The sequence below is a fragment of the Trichomonas vaginalis genome, chromosome II, assembly GCF_026262505.1.
Source record: "Trichomonas vaginalis G3 chromosome II, whole genome shotgun sequence".
In the NCBI taxonomy this organism is placed as follows: Eukaryota; Parabasalia; order Trichomonadida; family Trichomonadidae; genus Trichomonas; species Trichomonas vaginalis.
In genome coordinates, this window is record NC_067204.1 from 11,623,659 (window position 1) to 11,637,492 (window position 13,834).

Here is a 13,834-nt window from a genome sequence, read left to right on the forward strand (position 1 = left end):
TTTGTTGTGAAAGTGTGTGAATGATTTCCTCCTGGTTCAGTTGGTCGAAAAGTCTTTTTTGTTGAATCGTTATAAGCTGGAGATAAAACATCATGACCGGCTTCATAGTCTGAGTTGTATAATGGGTGGTCTCTTAATGAGTGTATATGGTCGCCAGAAAAGTTTGTAGTTCCTGTATGCTTATGCGGCGGAAGGTTTGCTTCTTTAATTTTCTTTGAGCCTCCTGTTTGCTTTGAAGAGTTAGCACAGTATAAGAATTTGTCTACAATCTGCTGCCATGTACCAAAACCCAGAACTGTTGCGGGATTTGTTGAGTTCATTGATGTATAAATAGAGCCTATAGGATATAATGTTTGAAGTATTTCAGTCTTTAATGTTTGAAGCTCTGTTTTATCTGCTTTCTTCTCTAACTCATCGTTAACATAAGTTTTATCTGCTTTAAGTCTAAACATCCTGAAAACCCATTCTGTATCAGCTTTAACTTTAAAAGTCTCCAATGTCCATTCATGATACCATTCAACCTTTTCTTTAATTTCATTATCTTTTTCATCAACATAAACTAAATCTGCTTTCTTATTTAATTCAGTATTAACGTATTCCTTATCTGCTTTAAGGTCTAAACATCCTGAAACCCATTCTGTATCAGCTTTAACTTTAAAAGTCTCCAATGTCCATTCATGATACCATTCAACCTTTTCTTTAATTTCATTATCTTTTTCATCAACATAAACTAAATCTGCTCTCTTATTTACTTCATCGTTAACGTATTCCTTATCCACCTTCTTCATTATGTCATTTAGGAAACCTTCTATGAATTCCTCATTTAAATTAAATCTTCCAATCTTCAAAACTTTAGGAAATGCATTTAATGCGTAATATCTCTGTTCTTCTGGTGGAATTGATGTTATATCATCCGTTATTCCTTTAATTTTTGAATTCATAAATAAAATTTCTTTTATATTTGATATCACTGCACCACCTTTGCAAACGAATTCGAAATGGTCATTTTTCAATACTATCTCCAAATCTCCATATTTCAACCTTTGCGTTTGTTCTGCCGTCTTTGAATTATATGCATATGTGGCGTATGTAATGGTCTGAAGGACCTGGGCGCTTTGCGCCTTAAGTTGCTGTTGTTTAATCATTTATTACGATTTAAAAATAAATATTTAATCCGTTATCTCATCAGCTATTTTCTCTATTTGAAATTGCCATAATATTTCATTCATAAATTCTAAATCACAATCAAATAGGTCAGTTATTCTAAATTTAATATTTGATAAATCTTTTGAATGAAGAATAAATGAATTCCCGGATAATTGAAACGGATATGATAAAGAAAATGTGTTTAAGTTGATGGATAAAATGTTTTGTATTGATGGGTAAGAGTTAGGGTCTAATGTTTGATGTGAAAATCTCATTGGGGTATTAACTTTATCACATTTGATTAAAATGAAATTGGAACCAGTGTCAGAATACAAAACATCCCCAACATCTTTTTCAAAATTTAATATCCCCAACAATGAACGAAGATGAGGAGTACAAAATTTAATTTTCAGCGGAAATTTAATAAGGTTATTTATTTCATCAAGTTCAAAAAGTTTATCGGGTTTTGATTTAAAATTTTCTTCATACCATACGATAAATGATTCATTTAAATAACTTAAAATCATGTTAATATCCCACTTCGCTATCACATTATTTATATACATATCATACGTTTTTTCAAGGTCATCTTTAATAAATGATATATAATCTGAAGGGTCTAAAAGAATGGGATTAAATTTACCACTCACAGAAACGAGAGTAACATTATAAATTCCGCTAACTGTTAAATTAGATAGAATACATATCATGTGTACTGAGGCACTACGCTCCACCTTACCCATTATATGTGAATTTGACACTTTACAAAACCGTTAACGTATATTTTACAACACAAACGACAACACCAACTTAACCTTAAATATTTACAAAACCGCCAACCACTTCACCTCACTACTGTAAAAAATAAACGTTCTCACTTACAAAAGTATTGCAACTCTTCCCATTGCTGTGCTTCACACAATAGTTCATATTCTTCTGACTCACTTTCTTCTTCATATAGGTCAAAATCACTGTCAAAATAAATGTTAGTAAGTTTTGACAAAGCTAATGAAACACGCTTACCGTTTGTATCGTATGCTTGTATAAACTTTTCATTCTTCATTCCTTCATAAACGCTCAAACTAACTTTACCCTTTCTCCATCGTATCTGATAGAATGTATTTTCACGAGGAACGAAGAACAAATTCTTGAACTCATGACCGTTGTAGTTTGTTATCTCAATAGTTTTCGTCATTTATATAAAAATAAAATAAAAATAAAATAAAAATAAAATAAAAAATAAACTTAAAAATTAATGATATCACTACCTTCACGCGTATGAAAACATAGCACAAAAATAAATTTAGGGTAGATGGTTAGATCTAACCCGATTTCTAACCTCATTTCTACCCTGTTGAATTCATTGCTTTATAACTCTCTTCCTTTCTCCAACTCTTCTAGCTTCTTCTTAAGTTCAGCAATATTGTCCTCATAAAGTTTAATCTTTCTCAAAATTCCTTCTTTATCTAATGGTTGCTTTATCTTTCTAAACTGAACTCTACCATCCTTCATAGTAGGAATGTAAAAACCTTCTGGAATAGTTCCTGATTTAATGTATTCTACCAAAAACTTTTGTTTCATTGCTTCAGTGACTTTAGTCGTCATTTTACTCTAAATAAAATTTTAATATTAAATAAAAATAACGTTATTTTTTCAGTAAGGAAACGCAGGAGTTTTACGATTTATTTGAGGAGTAGGTTCTGGTTTAAATGTTGGAGTCGGTTTAGGAGTTGACTTTTGAACAGGAGTTTGTACTTCCATAGGTTCAGGAGTCATTGAAGGTTTTGCTTGTGTAGGCGTTGGTTTTGACGTTGGTTTTGGTGAAGGTGTCGGAGTTTGTTTAACTTCAGCTACTTCAGTATTATTTACAACATTTGCTTTATTTCTTTTCAACATCATAACTGCTACTGCTGTAGCTAGCAAACCTAGTGGGTGACCATATTTTATATAAGGACTTGACCAAATGCTATTTTTGACAGGAGCTGGTGGAACACCTAACCTTGGTGAGACTGCTCTTTGCCATTGTGCAGCTCGTAAGAAATATTCAATAGGTGCTCCATAATCGTTTGGTAAAGTTTGTTTCACAGATGGTGAAGGTTCACGAGAGCTTGATGAAGAACTCATTTATAAGCTTTAAAAATAAACGTTCATCCTTTATTCCTCACTGTCGTCCGCAGCTAAGTTATAGTCATCTAATCTTATTATTGGGATTCCATTAGCACGCACCTGAATGGCAAAGCAACAATCCCTCATAAATCCAATAAGTGGCTTTGGTACATTTTCAGTTGCTAGTTCAATAGGTCCTTTAACAGTCAATTTGTATGTTATTGGAGCAGTAGATGTTTGACCTTGCTGGAAGCAAAAGTCCACTTCTGTTGGAAAACCACATAAGAAATGTGTGTTGTCATAGCTATCCCATTTATGTTCCACACTACCATCATCCACCAATGACCTCATAACATCTTCATTAAATCCTATCATATCATTGTTTGTATTGCAGGCTTCGCAACCATTTCATAAAATACAGGTCCATATGATTTTTCAGGTTCTGCAGGCATATTTCCATAAGCTCCCATGGAAAGCTGAAGATATTTAAACTTAGGGTTCTCAAAATTAACATAATAGTTGTCTTTCTTTCTAAATAGTGCCCAAATACTTTTAACATTAATAGGCGTATAAGCTGCTGTAAATGTTGCACTTGAACTATCTGTATTCTTTGAGAATGAACCGTCCATAGGAATCCAATCCATAACTTTAACAGGAAAACATAAAGCCTCGTTTGTATAATGTTCTACAAGTTCTGTATAAATGTTAGGGTCTAAAGAGAATGACTTTGGATGAATGAAACATTCATTAAAATCCATCTTTGTTCGAAATAGTTGCTGGTTTACAGTTGTAATAGTAACTGTTCCACTAGCTTCTACTGCCTTCGTTATCATAGTGAATGGTTCATTCCATGGAACAAATTTATTTGTCGGTGGATTTGAATCTGAAGCAAATGCAACTTTAAGAGTTGGATTGAAAGCAATGATATCATTTACAGATATAGATGTGCATTGTAAGGCGTCGCTACTGAACTTTACTTTAAGCTGAATGTTTCCTGCAAAGCTGGAATAAATCGAATAGCTTCTAATGGAAGGAATCTTCTAACAGGAATTCTTAAACGAAGCTTAAAATCAAATGATTTTCCTGCTGTAATCGGCCCACTAACAATTTGTCCTGTTCTGCATGTTCCCGAATGACTCCATACATCTTCATGTCGAGTCTTTGAGAAAACATCTACTTTCTTTATTTGTTCGGTAGTTTGTGAGTTTGAAGTTATATATGCTTCTTCTCTTGCGTTGTCTTGAGAATATACGATACGACCATTTGCAAGGATTTGATATCCAGCAACTGCATAGAAAGCGTCATCGAAACCAATCCAAAATCCTGGTGGGTTTGTTTTATTGGAACCTGAACCAATTTCTTTATCTACAATAAATTGACCTTCCATTTTATACGTAATGAATGTATTGTAAAGGTCCAACATATTTTCACCAGGAGGTGAGAGATTGAATGTTACCCATGTGTTATCTTTAGCAATTCCAGGTTGTGATGGAATCTTTGCGTCAGAATATTTTCTATTAGTGTCACCAATTTGAACTGCATTGTCTATGATATCGAAATATGAGCGAATCTGATGAATATGCTCTGCTGGAGTAAATTCGTTTAACTGTTCGTTCTGCATGTATTTACTTCAGATAAAAATATCTATTTACTTCATTATTCTCACTCTTCTTCTTGGCATTCGTGGTGGAAGTTGTTTCTTGACATTTCAATGAACTGTACATTCTCTTTTGTCTCAACTTCTTTCACTGGCGGTCAGGGTTCTTTGACTCGGTTTTGTTTTCAATGAAATTCACGAACTTTGCAATAAGCTCTTGGTTCGTTATTGAAAGTACATCTGCTTCTTTTCTTCTGGTTCTATTGGTGGCTCAGTTTGAACAGAAGGTTTTATATGGGCTTCGCCTCGGTGCCATGCACCTTAATGTTGTCGCTCTCTGTATTCGCTAATGGAACCTTCTTTTTCTTACGTATATTTTACCATCTTTACTCTGACTTACGTAATAGAAAGGATGTTGTATTCCTCTTGCGTCATTTAATATAATAGACTCTCGCTCTGATTTTGACAAGCTCATTTTACATCGGTTAAAGTTTTAATTTTGTTTTTTATCTGCAGTCAAATGACTCAGACAAGCCCTACGGACAAGACCCAAGGGGTCATAGATGTTGAAGCATTGAAGAAAGAAATTCGTGAGCAAATTTTATCCGAACTGAAGGAACAAAAACAAGAACAAAAGCCAGAGAGACCAAAGAGAAAACTTAGTGAAAAACAACTTGCTGCATTAGCTGCTGGAAGACAAAAGAACCCACTGCTGGCGAAGAAAGCTAGAGAAGAAGCTGAAGCAAAAGCTAAAGAAGCTGAAGCAAAGAAAGAGTAAATGGTTTATTTTTATCGAATTAAATGTATAGACAAATACCTTTATCTGTTGCGTTCAGTAGTGAAAACCCTGACGTCAAAATAAAGGGGAACAGAGTAACGTTTAAGTTTCCAACAGACTGGATTGTGAACATAAATGAAGAGAAGTACATTGGCATAACATCTATGTATATAACACGTGCTTTCAGAAAGGTTGACTTTATACTTCAAGTCGAGATAGAAAATGACGAACAGTCTTTAAGCGCCCAAAACATTCACATATACAAATACTTTAAAGACGATACAACATTGCAATGTATGATTTCATTTAATGAATGTTCGAGAAAAAGTTCAACATTGAAGTACAAACTTTACAGCCTTTACGTGAGTTTCTTGCACAACTGAAAGAAGAAGGTAGTCAGCCACAACTTATAGACTTTCATTATGAATTTAATGAAAATGAAGATGGAACACATGACTGTCAGTTTGTTGTATTCTCACCATTCAATGAAGTCGCTAAAGAGAAAGAAAATCCATTACGTATAAGATTTCAAATCTCTGAACCAATGATGATTTCAAGAATGTTTTCAATTATGATGCAATGCTTCCGAGGAAAAATGAATTTTCAAAGATTGTAACACCTGGCATTTGGGATAGAAAGCAAGCTATATTATATTCAAACTTAAGTAAGGGAGTTGAAAATGAGTTCATTGGTCATACAAGAACTTCACCACTTCCTAACCCTAAATACTATAAATTAACTGGCTTCAATCGTGAGTTTTGGATAGACATGTTCTCCACTCATGACCATAACTGCCCAGTGTTCTTACCTCCAGACCATAAGGACTGTCTCTACATTGAAGCACAACTCTTAAACTCTACAATCGCAGTATTGTAAAATCTACGCTAGTTTTATTTTTTTCTGAAAATTTTATTTGAGTGAAAGGCATGGAAGGTGAAGGACATTGGCAAACACTCGAACATGACAATGACTATGAAATCTTTTCAGAGTACCCTTATCCAATTAGACGTATAAGCAATAAAAGAGTTGTTAGTGAGTTTGACCAAGGAGATGGTTATATTTGTGTAAATTTAAACAAACACAAGCTGATGAAACATAGAATAGTTGCAGAAACTTTCATTCCGAACCCTGAAGGACTTCGTGAAGTAGACCATATAAACAGAGACAGAGGAGACTTTCATATCTCGAACTTAGATGGACGACAAGAAGAGAAAACATGAGAAATATTTCTGGTTCAAATGGCTATTGGTTTGACATTGTTGACTCTCTTCCTGAAGACGCTGTTGAAATTATACAATACTCATATCACACGTTAGAGAACTACTACTATGTCCCAAGTGAAGATGCCTTTTACTATTTCATGGGAACTCAATACAGACGAATGAATGTCTTAAGACAGTATAACAAAGATTATATAAACATTACAGATGTAGAAGGAAGAAGAACAAAGCTGTCTATTTCAAAGTTTAAGAGAGACAATGGTTATACATAAATGACAAAAATATATGACCTCATTGTTTTTATCACGAATGACCTCATTGCTGACAAAAATAAATGACCTCAGAACTTCAACTTACGAATAAAGCTTGTTTTAGTCGTTATTAAGAAGTTAAACTTCTCTTCAAATGCAGGTGTAGCAGACTTACATAAGTCGAATGCAATCTCTTGACCGTCATAAAGTGCTTTGTAAAGTTTCATTAAACTGAACTCGGAGTCTTTGTCATATGTTCCAACAGGTATGTGAATGTTCTTATCTTCATTGTAATAGCATTGTATAGCTTCAGGAAACATTTCATTTGCTGTTAAAGCAAGGACGTCTTGTTTGACACCTTTGCAACGTGCATGGAGTGCAACTTCATTTAAATCATTCGTGAGTAAGTCTATGTAAGTCTTCTTTCCACAAAATATTGACTTGTATGCTAAACTTTGTTTTCCAGGTGTTATTTCTGCGAAGTCAGAATGAAATTGACCAAGGTTCTTTCCTATAAGTTCTCTACCGTATCTCTTCTTAAACTCTGCTGCAAGCTTTGGTATGTCTTCATTGAAAATATGCATGCTATCACAGTCCTGGTAGAAGATTTGAAGTCCCATATCTTCTGCAGTACAGAATACTTCATTCATAATACGTTTTGACATAGATAGAATATTAACACCAAGTGGACAGAAGTTAAAGTGTCTGCAAATGCTTTTCGTTAGCTTGAAAATAGTTTTATCTGAACCATCCAAACCTTCGAACTTCACTATATGGTTGTAGTTTCTGATGGCATATCTTATAGCATCTTTGTCATTTACTATGGTTATTTTTGACTCAATAGGAGATAGAATAGTTTTGCCATAAATACTGTTCAGAATGAGCTTTATATTTTCTTGCAAAGGATTTCCTTCTTTCTTATACTTTAACCTTAACTCAAACAACTTCTTTACTTCATCTCTTATTCTAATATCTCTGTTTCCATCGTAATAGTATCCTTGCAACACTTCACATTTGACACCTTGATATTTTATGAGGTCTTGTAATGTTATATGGTCAACATACATTAAACAGCAAGTGTTTGAACTTCTGGGAACGTTAAGTTCTGGATTTAGTTCAGGGTCACAAACTATTAAAGGAAAGTGTCTATGTATGCCAATCTCTGTTATCTTAATGAGAACAAAGAAGCCAGACATAAACTTTTCACCAATGGGTTCCTTTTGGTCGTCATCGAATAAATGTCTCATGAGATACTCTTGCTTAACATTTCTTTCTTCATAACCTTTGGAATTCCTTCTAAAGTATAAAGTCTTGCTATAGCTGATGGATATAATGAAACAGCGTCGAAATCAGCAATGAGTTTCTCTTTACTCTTTTGTTTCATGTTATCTGACAGCATACATCTTCCACCTTGAATACAGCGTGAAATAAATTCTCTTGGTTTATTTGAGAGGTCATATAAATTTCCATTCGGGAAGTACACTCTGTTCTCAAATAATTTGTTAGCAATTGAACAAATACTAACGTAGTCATAAACGTTTAAATCAAATTCTTTCAATATGTCATTGCGGAACTTAACAAAACCTTCTCTTAAAATTCTTACATCTTGTTTGCAATAAAATGTGCTATACTTTTCTAAGTCGAAGTGGTTTTCATCTATTCTGCAACTTTGATGGAATCTATGTTTTTCATGAATGTATCCGCATCCGGATAAACTTACACGCTTCAGAAATGACACCAGTTCTGTTGTCATTTGCTAACAAAACACTGCTGTAGTAGTTATATGGAAATACTTCTTTCGGTCCTGTTTGTAAATTAAACATAGCAGGAAATAGTTTAAGCTTCTTATTTATAACACTGTAAGAGTCTTTTATAATAATTGCCCTTCCTTTATATAAGCCAGTTATTTGCATTGTTCGTGAACCTTTAATGATGGAGTTCCTTTCACTTCTGTCATGTGTCTTAAGATGAAGTTTATGTCATAACTGAGGTTATGGAAATATATTAAACTCTTATCAGGAAGTCGCTCCAAAAATTCTGTTGCACAGTTCTGACCCCAAATGCTTTCACTCACTGAACCATCTTCACTGTCATAACAGATGTTAAAAGCTTTATGAAAGCCGTCTGTGCTACACTCAAAGTCAGCAAAGAAAAACGTGCTCAGGAATGAACTTGCACTTATTTTTATTTACTTCTTTTGACTCGGCTTTCTTCTTCAGTTGTACACAATACTTTGGAGCATATGTCAAGTCTTTAAATGGTGCAAGGTTCTGTTTATATAAGTCAGTAGTATATGTGAAAAGTTCTCCATAAGAAATAGGTTCGAAATATTTGCACTCCCACAATGTTTCATAACATCCCATAACGGTGTTGTTCTATCATAACGAACTACATATTTGTTCTCTCTTTGTATAAATCTTCATCTGTTTCTCAATGTTCATTCCACCACACTCCTTCAAGATTTCTATATAGTTGCGAATGAAATATGTTGTCATTGGTAATCTTTCGTTTAGCATGTAGTGGTCTTCAACAAGAAGTAAGTCAATAGTTCTAACAGTTTCACATTCTTTTGGTATGTATCTCTTTATTTCATTATGTCTTGAGTCATTGAAATAACAATGGTAACATTAAATGCTATACCTGTTGCGTCAGAAATTTCTTGTACTTTACTTTGAGGAAAGTCTCTAACACGAATGACTTCTCTCATGTGGTCAATAGTTTCTTCATTACTCCAGCCTGAATGCAAGCATAAACGAAACAATTGTCCTCTGTCATAAGTGTTGCAGTTCTTTTGTTCAGTTCATTGAAAATTTGATAGCGTTCAAGATTTATAGGTAATCTGCAAAGATACTTCCAGAACTGACCGCTTCTCTTCTTATAAAACTTCTTTTCACCATTATTTTCCAAAAGCTTTCTATAAGTGCTGGGTTTCCTGTTTGCTTAAGAGCTTCCAAAATGGCTTTCTGGTCATTTGTCAGTGTGCTTTCATCTCTATATGGTCTCTTTTTTGGTTTGCCTTTCTTTACATCTGACATCGTTAAGCCTTCATATTCTGTTAAATCATACATCTTTATTTCAGTAAGATTCTTTATGTTTGTCAAGAAGAAGTCATAGTGCATTTCAACAATACCTGCAGCATTTGCTTCTATCTCTGATATAAAGTTCTCCTTCAAGAGCTGATGTAGTAATGTTCCAATATTATTGAGGTTTAACGTAGAACATTCATACTTTCCACCAAGTTTATAACATACCATCCATCTCTGTTGTGAGTTTATTTTAATTTTCTCTAAGAGTCTCATGAAAACCTTACCGAAATGTTTGTGTAAGTAGTCTCTGTTTGGTTCATCTAAAGCTTCGATGTTAAAGTCAATGAGTCTATTGCCTGACTTCACATTTCTCTTCCTATTCTCTTCATCTTTCTTTAACCATCTCTCACCTTCTTTTGGTTTGTCGTCAATGGAACGAATGACATCGTTAGCTTTGCGAACTTGTTCTATAGCACTTTTAAACATCTCTCTTCTCTGTTGTTTCAGTGTGTCGTCTCTCTTTCGTGTTTTACCAACGTTTGCATTTGTTATGTCAAACATTTCTCTTCTTACTTCATGAGGTACTGAACGTCTATGATATAAGTCAATAGCAACGTCATTTAAAGGAAATGCTCTTGCATGGACTTCGTCCTCGCCGCGTTGCGGCTTTATGAACTCATGAATTCTATCATAAGTTATTTCACCATTGTAGTCTTTAATGAAGTCAGCGAGTGCTTTTTTGTTTGTTGCGTAATGCTTTGCAACATCTATATTAGCTTCTGTAAGAAGTTGTTTTATTTCCGAGTGTTCTAACTTAGACAACTTCCGGTACATCTTTAGTAGGAAATAAAAAAAATATTTTTTGAAAAAATTAGATTAGATTTTTTAAAGTTATTTTTCAAAATAATTTAATATTTTTATTTTAATGAAACACATGCAAGATTGCAAGTTCTTTTCATACAATGCTCTCGCTACTGCCATCAAGAATGAGTTCAATGGTGCTACAAACGTTAATGTTATCTTTAACAAGAAGTTTGTGAAAGAATCTAAGTTTGGTCAGTATGTCAGACCATTAGCTATCGTCATTGACCGCAAACGTTATACTTCACAAGAGTTAGCAGTAGTTTTGAAACAAAAGAGTTTCTTCGTGAATGTCAAAGATACACACTATACTGTCATAAAGAACTCTAACATTGACTTCTTCAGTATTGCTTTAAATCTTTCCGAACAGAAAGAATATAAGAAAGGTGAAACAAATGTGAAATATTATCCTTCATCTCTGAAGACAATAACGAACAAAGATGTTATACATAAATTCTTACCAAAGGTTGAAGAAGCTTCTATTGACATTGACGAAGGAAGTGAAATGGTTGAAGAAATAGACCCTGAAGCTATTTAAGCAAAAATATATTTTTGGTTAGTCTTCATATCGATATTTTACAACAATTCCCCAATGTATAAACTTTTCATACGCTTTTTCATAAGCTTTATATACCTTCAGAAATTTTGCATAATCTTTAGAAGCATTTAGATATTGTTTAAATGCTTTGTATGTCTTCAGAAATTTTGCATAATCTTTTGCATGTTGTTCGTTCTCTTCTTCTGTCATGAGTTCCGAATATTCTAAATTCATGTTCTTTCATATGAGATAAAATTTTATAAAAAAAATAAAATTAGCTTAGATTTTTTTTATTCTTCCTCTTTGAAGTTATCGAAATATTCTGTTATTTTTTCCTTCAGTAATGTTAAGTCTTCTTTGAATGTAAGTATTGTGCAACCTTTGATGTCATAGTGTGTTTGAGGAAGAGTATTTTTGACAATTTCCTTTATTTGTTCATTCGGTGTCATTGAAATCGGTAAGTTTTCGCGATAGAACCAATTTCTGTCAGATTTGTAAATCTTAGCAAGGTCGTAAAAGCTTTTGTTGTTTCTTCTGACTAAATGCAACATAACCATGTCACTGTCTTCTTCTTTCTCCAACTCTTCAGTATATATCATATACTTATAACTCTTTTCCTTTCCTTTTGGTACTGAACGCGGTATTCTTTTCTGAATGCTTTTGTCTTTGGATTCAATGACTTCATCTTTTGCATGAAGTTTCTTTTCCATCTCTCCACGTTCTGCTTTATATAGTTCATCTAACATCATGAAAATATAACAAGCATAACGAGGTGAAGCCCACATTGCTACAGCATTTACTAAAAGTCTATGAACATAATAACCTTTCAAACCAGGAGCCAAATTCTTGCGATTTTCATACGGAATCTCTTCCCCCGGTTTTCCGAGGGAAGCAATCATATAGGGTGTCCAAAGGTGCGTTTAGCACAGCGCTCTATATGAGACTATTAAAGGAGATATATGCTGATTATAAATATATAATAAAAAATATGAATATATGTATATGATGAGTATGTTGTATTTTGGCGCCATGCCGGGATATAAAATGAATTTTGAGACAAGAGGCGGTTTCGCGGGAAATTTTGGCGGGATTTTTTTCATTTTTTTAATGAATCATAAAGAAAACATCCTCGCTCTTGCAAAAAAATGCAAAGACTGTAAAAAATCTACGAGACATTGGTAAAATGCTTCGGTATGGATGCTCCTAGCTATTCCACTGTAACGTATCATGTTAGGATGTATCACTTCATGAACAAAAAGGCGCCCATCATAAAAATTGACAAAAAATCGCCGGATCAAAGAAAAATCAAAGCAATTCTTCAAGCGCTAGATGAAGACCCAAGAGCATCACTCAGAAGGATAGAGGAGATGACAAAGATACCACGTACAACAGTCAATTATTATCTGCACAATTATTTGAACTACAAACTAGCGTATACACGTTGGGTTCCGCACAACCTTAATTCAGTTCAAAAAAAATCTAGAGTCCAATCTTCGAAAGAGCTCCTCTCTATATTGGGTGCGTATCAATCCAAGAAGTTTCGCTTTTTAGTAACAGGGGACGAGTCTTGGTTTCAATATGCAACAGAAGCCAAAATCATGTGGATCCCGAAGGATGAAAATCCGCAAACATTCCCAAAGAAAAAAATTGACACACCAATGATGATGTTGTCGGTTTTTTGGGGCGTGAATGACATCATCGCAATTGATATTCTTCAAAAACCTAATACGATGAATGCTCAGTATCTAATTGACAATGTTCTTACTCAAATTATCAATTCTGATGAGTTTGAGAAATCCAAACAACAAAAACAAAAGTTTGCAATTCATTTTGATAATTCAAGAGTTCACAAAAGTCATAAGGTAATGAATTACTTGGTGGAAAACAATGTCAAAGTTGTTCCAAACCCAATTTATTCACCTGATATTGCACCCTCTGACTTTTATTTATTCGGCACGCTAAAAAAGAGAGCTGAAGGACGCGAATTCGCGAGTCCAGATGATCTTGAAAATTTTGTAAGAGAGCAATTTGAGCAATTTTCTCATGATGATTTAAAGCGTGTCTTTCAAGCCTGGATCGATCGCTGCGAACGCGTGATTGAATCCAATGGTGATTATATTTAAATAAACTTTATATATATGTAACTTGTTTATTTCTATTCGCAGTATTCAGGTTTGTGCTAAACACACCTTTGGACACCCTATATGAGAAAATTCTTCTAAAAGTTCTTTTGTCTGTTGGTTTTCAAACCAATGATATGCTTGCTTTGTAGAACGAAGAGCATTCATTATACTTTGCATTTGGTACATGT

At 33.9% G+C, this 13,834-nt stretch overlaps 8 protein-coding genes and 4 pseudogenes across 12 annotated transcripts, besides 3 other annotated features; 4 read left to right on the plus strand and 8 right to left on the minus strand.

Moving 5' to 3' along the window:
* Positions 1–677: part of a mobile genetic element that runs on past the window's edge.
* A 1,161-nt stretch (positions 678–1,838) lies between these two features.
* Positions 1,839–13,834: part of a mobile genetic element that runs on past the window's edge.
* TVAGG3_0527860 (uncharacterized protein) lies at positions 2,021–2,341 on the minus strand (the record flags this gene model as incomplete). Its single annotated transcript, XM_001297319.1, has 1 exon — positions 2,021–2,341. The coding sequence occupies one exon, from the start codon at positions 2,339–2,341 to the stop codon at positions 2,021–2,023; it is 321 nt and encodes a 106-aa protein (XP_001297320.1).
* On the minus strand, positions 2,515–2,751 carry TVAGG3_0527870 (uncharacterized protein; the record flags this gene model as incomplete). Its single annotated transcript, XM_001297320.1, has 1 exon — positions 2,515–2,751. The coding sequence occupies one exon, from the start codon at positions 2,749–2,751 to the stop codon at positions 2,515–2,517; it is 237 nt and encodes a 78-aa protein (XP_001297321.1).
* TVAGG3_0527880 (repellent protein 1 family) lies at positions 2,800–3,270 on the minus strand (the record flags this gene model as incomplete). Its single annotated transcript, XM_001297321.1, has 1 exon — positions 2,800–3,270. One exon carries the CDS (start codon positions 3,268–3,270, stop codon positions 2,800–2,802), a length of 471 nt encoding a protein of 156 aa, XP_001297322.1.
* TVAGG3_0527890 lies at positions 3,301–4,085 on the minus strand (annotated as a pseudogene). The gene has a single exon. A coding segment is annotated over exon 1 (785 nt).
* Positions 4,226–4,873, minus strand: TVAGG3_0527900 (uncharacterized protein; the record flags this gene model as incomplete). The annotated part of the gene is made up of 1 exon (XM_051237516.1): positions 4,226–4,873. The coding sequence occupies one exon, from the start codon at positions 4,871–4,873 to the stop codon at positions 4,226–4,228; it is 648 nt and encodes a 215-aa protein (XP_051095340.1).
* Positions 5,370–5,627, plus strand: TVAGG3_0527910 (uncharacterized protein; the record flags this gene model as incomplete). The annotated part of the gene is made up of 1 exon (XM_051237517.1): positions 5,370–5,627. One exon carries the CDS (start codon positions 5,370–5,372, stop codon positions 5,625–5,627), a length of 258 nt encoding a protein of 85 aa, XP_051095341.1.
* TVAGG3_0527920 lies at positions 6,207–7,119 on the plus strand (annotated as a pseudogene). The gene has a single exon. A coding segment is annotated over exon 1 (913 nt).
* Positions 7,188–8,851, minus strand: TVAGG3_0527930 (annotated as a pseudogene). Its single transcript has one exon. A coding segment is annotated over exon 1 (1,664 nt).
* TVAGG3_0527940 (organellar and viral DNA polymerase type B) lies at positions 9,927–10,958 on the minus strand (the record flags this gene model as incomplete). Its single annotated transcript, XM_051237518.1, has 1 exon — positions 9,927–10,958. One exon carries the CDS (start codon positions 10,956–10,958, stop codon positions 9,927–9,929), a length of 1,032 nt encoding a protein of 343 aa, XP_051095342.1.
* Positions 11,050–11,523, plus strand: TVAGG3_0527950 (uncharacterized protein; the record flags this gene model as incomplete). The annotated part of the gene is made up of 1 exon (XM_051237519.1): positions 11,050–11,523. The coding sequence occupies one exon, from the start codon at positions 11,050–11,052 to the stop codon at positions 11,521–11,523; it is 474 nt and encodes a 157-aa protein (XP_051095343.1).
* TVAGG3_0527960 (KilA, N-terminal/APSES-type HTH, DNA-binding family) lies at positions 11,814–12,422 on the minus strand (the record flags this gene model as incomplete). Its single annotated transcript, XM_051237520.1, has 1 exon — positions 11,814–12,422. One exon carries the CDS (start codon positions 12,420–12,422, stop codon positions 11,814–11,816), a length of 609 nt encoding a protein of 202 aa, XP_051095344.1.
* Positions 12,424–13,726: a mobile genetic element.
* On the plus strand, positions 12,520–13,646 carry TVAGG3_0527980 (annotated as a pseudogene). The gene has a single exon. A coding segment is annotated over exon 1 (1,127 nt).